The sequence below is a fragment of the Hydra viridissima genome, unplaced genomic scaffold (genome assembly GCF_058129835.1).
Source record: "Hydra viridissima isolate aposymbiotic clone 2 unplaced genomic scaffold, HvirCarnegie_v1 scaffold_97, whole genome shotgun sequence".
Lineage (NCBI taxonomy): Eukaryota > Metazoa > Cnidaria > Hydrozoa > Anthoathecata > Hydridae > Hydra > Hydra viridissima.
This window is the reverse complement of record NW_028324367.1, coordinates 24,391-33,547: the sequence shown is the minus strand read 5'-3', so window position 1 is coordinate 33,547 and position 9,157 is coordinate 24,391. Positions and strand designations below refer to the sequence as shown.

Genomic DNA, 9,157 nt, shown 5'->3' with positions numbered 1-9,157 from the left:
AACAAAACAAAAACAAAACAGAAAAGGGAGAATGAGTGAGTCGACTGATTTCGCTCAACTGTCTTAAACGAGAAGTCATAAACGTTTGCTTGTGCCAGCAAGTTGCAAATTAAGTTGTAAATGAACTGCACCGCAAAAGCTTAACACAGTTTATTAAGCATATTAAGCCTTTGCTGACATGTTAAGACATTTTAAGCCTTTGCTATTATCATGAGGCTTTTGCTCCACGAGCCAAAAAAGTACGCTAGAGTTGACAAACTGCATCGCGGTCAAAAAGTGTAATTACGCCAACACTTTTATCCGTTTTAAGCATTTCGTTTTCGCACGAACAACAATTAAAGCAGCTCGTTGAGCTTAACGACGTTCGTATTTTTTTTCGAAGCCAAAACTTCGGCTATAAGTAGAATGAAGAGGCACTTCGAAAAACAACAAAGCTGTTCGCAGTCGATAGCAACGAGCGACAACATCTCTGCGAGTCTGGCATCAAGGTAAACAGTTTTTTTACATTTTCATTTGTTAGTGCCACTTTTGCGTACATTATGTATTCAAAAATTTGTTGCTGACGCTAGATTTTTCGTTTTCAATGAACAACAGTTGCAACCTCTAGCCGTTTGCTAAAACAGCTTGCTAGGACAACCAAATCAATCATATGTTGTGAAAATTTCTTTTTGTTCAACTGACTAAGGAAGATCGAGCGAACGCTTTTTTTTTTATAACTTGTTTGTATCATATTGCTATTAAGAAAACAGCGTTGTGTATACTAAACGTGACATAATTGGCAATTATCCGTAACTAAAAATAAGATAGAAATTACAAACTTGATACCATATTTTAATTACTCTAACAAAACTAGACGTCATCGCGTGAGAAAATAAATGTTCATAACACATAATCTATTTTTTTGTTTTTTTATTTCTTCTCTTTTTTCCTTTTAATCTCTTTTCTTTCGTCCAAAAAGCGTTTTGATTTTTGCCTCGCCACAAGCGATGAAATCGATAAAAAAACCTGCTCGGACATTCTCAATTCTCAACAACAGAAGCAATCAAAGTTCTAGCTCTCGAGCACGTGCGCCGACAGGTTGATGAAACCGTTCAAATATGCTCGATCGCTAGAATTTAAAGAAAGAAACAAGCCAGGAACAAACCAAAATAAAAAAAACAAAAACAAAAATGGACATCTTTAGAACGCTTAAATTTTATAAAATATTTTCCTCTGCGTTTTTAACCAGCTAAACTGTCGTAAAGTTTTTTCGGTGCAGTTCATTTAAAAAACTTAGTTTTCAACTTTTAAACGTTTTAGACTTCTCGTTTAAGGCAGTCGAAAGAAATGAGTCGACTCACTCTCTCTCTCCCTATTCGGTTTTGTTTTTGTTTATTTGTTTTTGTTTTTTCTTCGTTTGCCTTCGTTTGCCTTTGTTTGCTTTTGGAAAAGTTGTCGCCATGCGAGACTTAGTTTTTTTTTTTTTTTGCTCAAATTGAGCACAAGTGAGTTTCTAGTCTTGAAAGTGTGCAAAGTGTGGGCCAATCTGGTGGCTGGAGTGATGACACGTGAATGCTGGAAATTCCAGACTTTGAGCGGATTCAGCGTACATAGAAAGAAAATGTAGCATTCACGTGGGTCTCTCCTAAGCGTGCCATTGGTCGGTCTGCTGTCCTTAAGTACCCCCCTCCCCCCCCCCCCCTCAACGTCACGTTTGCTCAACTTTCTCGGTCTTTGGCGCCCAGAGAAAGCTTGAGGAAGGATAAAAAATGGCGAGGTTTCGGTACTGCGTTTTCTGTTATTCTTATTTGTTTTTGTTTGTTTGCTTGTTTGTTTGTTTGTTTGTTTGTTAATTTTTTTAATTTTTTTTTTTTTTTTGTTTGTTTCGTTCGTTTGTTTGTTTGTTTGTTTCGTTTGCTTCGTTTGTTTTGTGATGTTTTGTTTTCCCTTCTTGATGGCACAAAACAGAAGCAAACAAGACTTTCGGTTATATTCGGTTATATTCGGTTCAATAAAAGTTTGTTGGTTTCTGCACAACAACAACAACAACAACAACAACAAAAGTCCCTCTGTCCCTCAAAAGCAGTTTCTCCTCTGTCCTAAAGAAGAGCCTCTTTGTAATCGATCTTGTCTGAATGCAGCTCTCCTTTTGCCTACAGGTTTTTATTCCAACCCTTTTGTTGTTGTTAGTGCCATGTTGTTGTTATTGTTATACTCTGTAAAAGCAGTTGTTGCTGTTGTACTTGTTTGTTGTTTCTAAAGACACTGTTGTTGCTGCTGTTAGCGCTGTTAGTAATCACCCACTTGGCTTGTATTTTTGTTTCTTGTTTTTGTTTTTTGTTTTATTTATAAACACTCTCTGAGTAAGTGATGCTGTTGCTGTTGTTGTTGTTACAGTTGCAATGAGTGTTTGTTAATGTTCCCCCACTTGGCTTGTACTTTTGTTTTCTGTTTTGTTTTGTTTTTTTTTTGTTTTTGTTTTTTTTTTCTCAACACTCTCTGAGTAAGTGATGCTGTTGCTGTAGTCGTTGTTATAGTTGCAATGAGTGTTTGTTAATGTTCACCAACTTGGCTTGTTTATAATCTATTTTATTTTATCAACACTCTCTGAGTCAGTGATGGTGTTGCTGTTGCTGTTGTCGTTATTATGCTTGCAATGGGAGTTGTTACTGTTCACCCACTTTGCTTGTTTTGTTTTTATTTCTTTATTTTATCAACACCCTTTGAGCCAGTGATGCTGTTGCTGTTGTTGTTGTTATAGTTGCAATGAGTGTTGTTAATGTTCACCCACTTTGCTTGTGTTTTTGTTTTTGTTTATCAACACCCTTTGTGTCAGTGATGCTGTTGCTGTTGTTCTTATTACAGTTGCAATGAGTGTTTGTTAATGTTCACCAACTTGGCTTGTTTATAATCTATTTTGTTTTATCAACACTCTCTGAGTCAGTGATGCTGATGCTGTTGTTGTTATTGTGCTTGCAATAAGTGTTGTTAATGTTCACCCACTTTGCTTGTTTTGTTTGTGCTTTTGTTTTTGTTTATCAACACCCTTTGAGTCACTGATGCTGTTGCTGTTGGTGTTATTATAGTTGCAATGAGTGTTAATGTTCACCCACTTTGCTTGCTTTATTTGTTTGTTGCTTTTTTTTTTATCAACACCCTGCGAGTTAGTGATGCTGTTGCTGCTTTTGTCATTTTACTTGTATTTATAGTTGTTACTGTTCAGCCACTTTGCTTGTTTTTTAATCTGTTTTATTTTATCACCACTCTCTGAGTCAGTGATGATGTTGCTGATGCTGTTGTTGTTATTTTACTTGCAATGATAGCTGTTACTGTTCAGCCACTTTGCTTGTTTTGTTTGTTTGTTTGTTTGTTTTTTTTTATCAATATCCTCTGAGTAAGTGATGCTGTTGCTGTTGTTGTTGTTATAGTTGCAATGAGTGTTTGTTAATGTTCCCCCCCCCCCCCCCTTGGCTTGTACTTCTGTTTTCTGTTTTGTTTTGTTTTTGTTTTTTTTGTTGTTTTTTTTCTCAACACTCTCTGAGTAAGTGATGCTGTTGCTGTAGTCGTTGTTATAGTTGCAATGAGTGTTTGTTAATGTTCACAAACTTGGCATGTTTATAATCTATTTTATTTTATCAACACTCTCTGAGTCAGTGATGCTGATGCTGTTGTTGTTATTATGCTTGCAATAAGTGTTGTTAATGTTCACCCACTCTGCTTGTTTTGTTTGTGCCTTTGTTTTTGTTTATCAACACCCTTTGAGTCACTGATGCTGTTGCTGTTGGTGTTATTATAGTTGCAATGAGTGTTAATGTTCACCCACTTTGCTTGCTTTATTTGTTTGTTGCTTTTTTTTTTATCAACACCCTGCGAGTTAGTGATGCTGTTGCTGCTTTTGTCATTTTACTTGTATTTATAGTTGTTACTGTTTAGCCACTTTGCTTGTTTTTTAATCTGTTTTATTTTATCACCACTCTCTGAGTCAGTGATGATGTTGCTGATGCTGTTGTTGTTATTTTACTTGCAATGATAGCTGTTACTGTTCAGCCACTTTGCTTGTTTTTTTTTGTTTTTGTTTTGTTTGTTTGTTTGTTTGTTTTTTTATATATCCTCTGAGTTAGTGATGCTGTTGTTGTTATTATGCTTTCAATGAGAGCTGTTACTGTTCACCCACTTTGTTTGTTTATAATCTGTTTTATTTTATCAACACTCTCTGAGTCAGTGATGCTGATGCTGATGCTGTTGTTGTTATTATGCTTGCAGTGAGAGTTGTTACTGTTCACCCACTTTGCTTGCTTATTGTCTATTTTATTTTGTCAACACTCTCTGAGTCAGTGATGCTGATGCTGATGCTGTTGTTGTTATTATGCTTGCAATGAGAGTTGTTACTGTTCACCCAATTTGCTTGTTTTGTTTTTTTATTTGTTTTTTTGTTTGTTTTTGTTTTGCTTGTTTTTTTTTATCAATACCCTCTGAGTCAGTGATGCTGTTGCTGTTGTTGTTGTTGTTGTTATAGTTGCAATGAGTGTTTGTTAATGTTCCCCCACTTGGCTTGTACTTTTGTTTTCTTTTTTGTTATGTCAACACTCTCTGAGTCAGTGATGCTGATGCTGTTGTTATTATGCTTGCAATGAGAGTTGTTACTGTTGTAGTTATGTCTGTCATTTGTCCTTGTTAGCAAGTTCTATTTGCCCTCTCTTGCCTTTTTTCAACACAGTTTCTTTCTTTGAGTCATATGGTTGCGAGATCCTCTCAAACTCCATCTCTTTATTTATTTGTTTCTTTTTTTTTTTTTTTTTTCTCATTCTCCTTCTCATAATAGCAATCACTGCTGCCACCATGCATGTAATGCTAGTTGCTCTCATTCTTTTTCATTTGCTAGTGGAAACTTTGTTTCTTCTTGTTGCTCTCTTTTCTTTCTTTTTTCTCTTTTGCAGAGGATTCGAAAAAACACAGCTCTTCCCTGCAGTTGTAAACATTCCAGGATTCCAGGATGCAGGCAGAAGAAAAACACTCTCACTAACTGTCTTCTTTTTTTTAGCATAAACCGTTGCAAACAAACACCTGAACATGTCTTCTTCACAAGAAAACAACACTGTTGTTGCCCCTTCTCCGAACTCTAAAGCGAAAAAAAAGAAAAGAAGGCAGTCACAAGAACAGAGAGACTTAAAGCTCAAAAACAAAGTCAGGGCCGCATTAGTTGCAGCGTGTGGCTCCGTAAACAGGGTTGTACCTTTCTATGGTACCAAGAAGAGGTACGCTGTTAGCTGTCCGATGCCTTTGTGCAAACATTCCTCCACAAGCATTAAAAGACACTTGACTAAAAAAGATCATTCTTGGACTTTGGATGAAGCTTCCATCTTTTACTCTGCAATGGTCAGGAAGTTTCAGCATGCTCGTCTCGAACGCAAGTCCGGCTGTCCAAAACCTTACCCCTGTTTGCAATGTTGGAAGTATTACGACCGACTGGACATACACTTGAAAGAGACTCATTTCTACGATTCCAAGACGATCAAACAAAAGATTGCAGAGGCAAAGCGATACGACAACGACAAGCTCTATGTCCCTCAATTTATTCGACCTGCCTTCTTTGGTATTAAGCCAGTAGCTGAACAAGCGTCTGCATCAGGCTCTGCATCCTCTGCTCCTGGGCCTTCCTCCTCTTTTTCTTCTCCGGTTCTTTCCTCTGATCCTCTTTTAAGCTTGCCCTCATCAGTTGCTGGTTCGTCCGAGGCTCCTTCTGCAAACCAATGCACCTCTGTAGAAAACAAAGAGCTGAACACCGAATCCGTCCTAGACTCTGATTTTAATTCCTTAAAGCACTTGGTTTCCAACTCCTCCGTCTTGACAGAAGATAAGAGACTCTTGTTTCAGCTGGACAAAGATGCTTTTCACTTTTATTACCAGTCAGCAGATGAGCTCTTCAGAGATTTTGAAAAGTGGCTTGTGGTAGCCAACAACAACACTTTGTCACAAGCAAAGATCTACAAAAATGCAGTTGTTGAAATATTGACATGTTGTGACAGCACGCTGACGCTGCACCCGAACGCTCTCACCAATTCCAACGTTTTGGAGGATAGATACTTTTCCATGCACTTTAAAAACATTCAGCTCAATTCCAAGCTGAGTGAACTTGACCAAACAAAAGCCATGTCTTGTCACACGTTGTACAACCGCCTTGTCTACCTTTGTCTCCTGTTTCGTTTCAGTGAAGCCAGGAATGTCTATTTCGGACTTTCTCATGAGGCCATCCGACGTTTGCGCTGCAAGGTGGAGGAGTTACAAAAAGTGCTGAGGCCCTTTCGTTCTTTGAGGAGGAGCCTTGTGAAAAGCAAAAAATGCATCAACATCATCAATGTCAGTTTGCTGAACGAATATGGCAAGTCTGCATACGTAAGACAGTTAGTGGAATCGATTAGAAAGCCGTCTCTTACACCGACTAGAGACAATGCTGTGTCTCTACGAAACCATCTTCTGCTCTCTGTCACTGTAATTAACAGTTTAAGAAAATCTAACATTGCTCTTTTAAACATTAGAGACTACATGGCTGCTGAGAAGAGTGAGTGTGGATATTGCATTGTGCAAGAGCGCTACAAAACAGCATACAAGTACGGAGCCAAAAACATTCTAGTGCCGAACGACTTGAAAGTGTTGATCGATATTTATTTGCTGAGATACAGAGACCTTCTTGTCAACGACTCTCACTACATGGCTGCAGACACCAAGACTGTTTTGGAGTTGAGCGACTGCTACAGGCCCCTTTTTCCATCGATGAGACCCAACAAAGACGAATGTGTGACACTCGGTGCAACTAGAGTGCCTGTTTACCAGATGGGTTCCTCTGCTATCTCCTCTTGCCTGACGTCCTGCTTCAGAAAAAGCCAAGTAAACATTCCCATGAAGCGTCTTACTCCCACTTGCATTCGCGGTTCGATAGCCACTTACTTTGCCAACAACAGCAAAGAAGATCGCGAGCGGTTTGCTACACTCTACATGAAGCACAGCAGGAACACAATGGATAGCTTTTATGTGTCCCAGTGGAACGCTGCAGAGGAGTTGCGCTTTGCCCTGGGCATCGGACAGTCCTTCGGAGTCATAGAGTCTTTGACTGTTGAAAAGTCTGAGAGACCACCAAAGAAGGAGAAGGATGTGATGGACTGGCTCCAAACTAATGCAGAGGAGTACGGTTTTCATGAGGTTGAGGACATCTTTGAGGAAGATTTAGACTCCGGTTCTGACTCTGAAGAATGTGCTGCTACTTTCAGCTGTACCACAGTGGTTCCGTTTTCTCCAGCTGTAGAAAACAATGTTCCTTTAGAGGATAGCAACGACCATGCCGTAGATTTCTTGTGTGAACCTACCTCAACTCCTGTTTCGTCTGTTCCATCTGAACAAACAATCGCTGGTCCAGTTCTTGAACTATCCCCTGCTCTTGCACAACTAGTTCCTAACGAACAAGCTGTTTGTATGGATGTAGATCAGACTCTAGCTGTTCCTGTTGGCACAGCTTGTTCTCCTCTTGCATTAACATTATTTCCTGATGAACCGGATTTTATTGAACACCATGCAAAACTTTCTCCAGTTTACTTTAATGAGCAAGTGGTTGCCAAACCTGTTTCTGCTTCTCCTTCTCAGCAAGTCGCTTTCTGTCCTTCAAAAGAGGTCTTTTCTGTTCCTCTGACTCCTAGCCTTGTTGCTTTTCAGCAAACATTGGCCAAACCCAGTTTGTTTCTTTCATCTGATCCAGTTTCAGCTGTTCCTGTCCAACAGGCTGGTACTGTTCTTGCAAAGCAGCTCTCACCTTATGCTGTTCAATCTGTTGGTAGCCTATTTAGCCAAAGTCTTGCCTCTACATCCTGAGGTAAATTCTTTTTGATTTTTGATTTTTGATTTTTATGCAAATCTCAACACGCTTTCAAAAAATGAAAATGCCCAAATCAACTCCTTGCCCTATTGTTATTGTTAGAGCTGTAAAAAAAACAAAACAAAACAAAAAAACAACACAGAAGTGTGTATGTATTTGTTGCAGGACTAATTCTGTGATTGCTTAAATGTTTATACAAGTGAATGATACTAAAACTGATTATGTTTTAGAAGTAAAAGATCCAAGAAGAAAAAAAATCAAGTTGGAAATGCCATCTTTCACTCAAGAACTCATCGGTAATGTAAAACCTAATTTATACAAAGATATATAAACACAAACCTCTTCTTGCACAATTTCAGATGGTTAACTGTTAACAAAAACTAGCCATCATTGCTAAGTGCACTTTTAGAAAGTTGTGTCTACCCGATTTCTAATGATGAAGTTAGAAACATCACCGTTAGAAATCATGCACAGCTTGTTATCATCTCTAACACTTAGAAACTGTTGATGGTTTTTATGAATTAGAAAAATGAACATGGTTTTATTTTATTTCAGGATCAACTCAGCCAAGAACAAAGGAAAACAAAGCAGAAGTTAGCCAATGCCATTTAGGTAATCTTTCAAAAACCAGTTATTGCTATCAGTGCAAACAATAAGGTCAACAAAAAAAAATAAATAAAAAAACAGAATAAATCTTGTCTTACTTCAGAACCAAATGAATATTTGATTTAATCACTTTGTGTTATGACTTGAGTTTGTAAAATTTTAGATGAAATAGTTGAAGAGCTGAATGCTTGCCCTGGCCACAACGAATGGTTCAACACCAGAAGTTTTCCACGATGTGCAGCTTTGGTGTTGGCATACATCTTGCAAGACGTGTTTACAGATGTAAGCTCAAGTTGCTCGTACAAAGATTACCTTGGCATCTTGGCAAATCATAGCAGTGACAAGCTCATTCATGTCTTGCAAAAGTACTCCTACCAAAGCCATATTAAAGACAAAATTAAAAACATGAAGCTAAAAATTCAAAAAGAGGGTAGTTTAGAAAAGTTTGTTCAATATGGCAATATCGTGAAACCATTTATGTAGTTTAGATAAGTTTGTTCAGTTTGGCAATAAAGATGGGCCTTTTGTGTAGTTTGTTTTATCTATGCTTTTGCAAATATTTTTATCTGTTTCGCTAAAGACATAATAAACAAGAAGTTCTGTTAAACTGTTCTCACATTTCTTATTTAAAGATAGTTCAAACTTTTTTTTATCTTTAAAAAAAAAAAAAAGAAGTCGTTTTGTTATTCTGTGAAAACTTTTAATAGA

The 9,157-nt window shown here is 37.8% G+C and overlaps 1 protein-coding gene across 3 annotated transcripts; it reads left to right on the top strand.

Annotated features, from left to right (window-relative positions):
* The first annotated feature begins 1,708 nt into the window (after nucleotides 1-1,708).
* LOC149875937 (uncharacterized) lies at nucleotides 1,709-8,867 on the top strand. Of its 3 annotated transcripts, XM_090075995.1 has the most exons (6): nucleotides 2,280-2,814; nucleotides 3,379-3,632; nucleotides 3,966-7,840; nucleotides 8,074-8,139; nucleotides 8,399-8,455; nucleotides 8,613-8,867. In XM_090075995.1, the coding sequence occupies exon 3, from the start codon at nucleotides 5,050-5,052 to the stop codon at nucleotides 7,837-7,839; it is 2,790 nt and encodes a 929-aa protein (XP_089932121.1). In that variant the 5' UTR covers nucleotides 2,280-2,814; nucleotides 3,379-3,632; nucleotides 3,966-5,049; the 3' UTR covers nucleotide 7,840; nucleotides 8,074-8,139; nucleotides 8,399-8,455; nucleotides 8,613-8,867. The 3 variants fall into 3 exon arrangements, with proteins under 3 accessions (XP_089932120.1, XP_089932119.1, XP_089932121.1); XM_090075994.1 differs by lacking the exons at nucleotides 2,280-2,814; nucleotides 3,379-3,632 and adding an exon at nucleotides 1,709-1,762 and having other exon boundaries at nucleotides 5,021-7,840; XM_090075993.1 differs by having other exon boundaries at nucleotides 1,715-7,840.
* Nucleotides 8,868-9,157: the final 290 nt, after the last annotated feature.

What these genes read in the sequence shown, in the direction of transcription:
- LOC149875937 (XM_090075994.1), top strand. Translation starts at nt 5,050, where the DNA reads ATGTCTTCTTCACAAGAAAACAACACTGTTGTTGCCCCTTCTCCGAAC.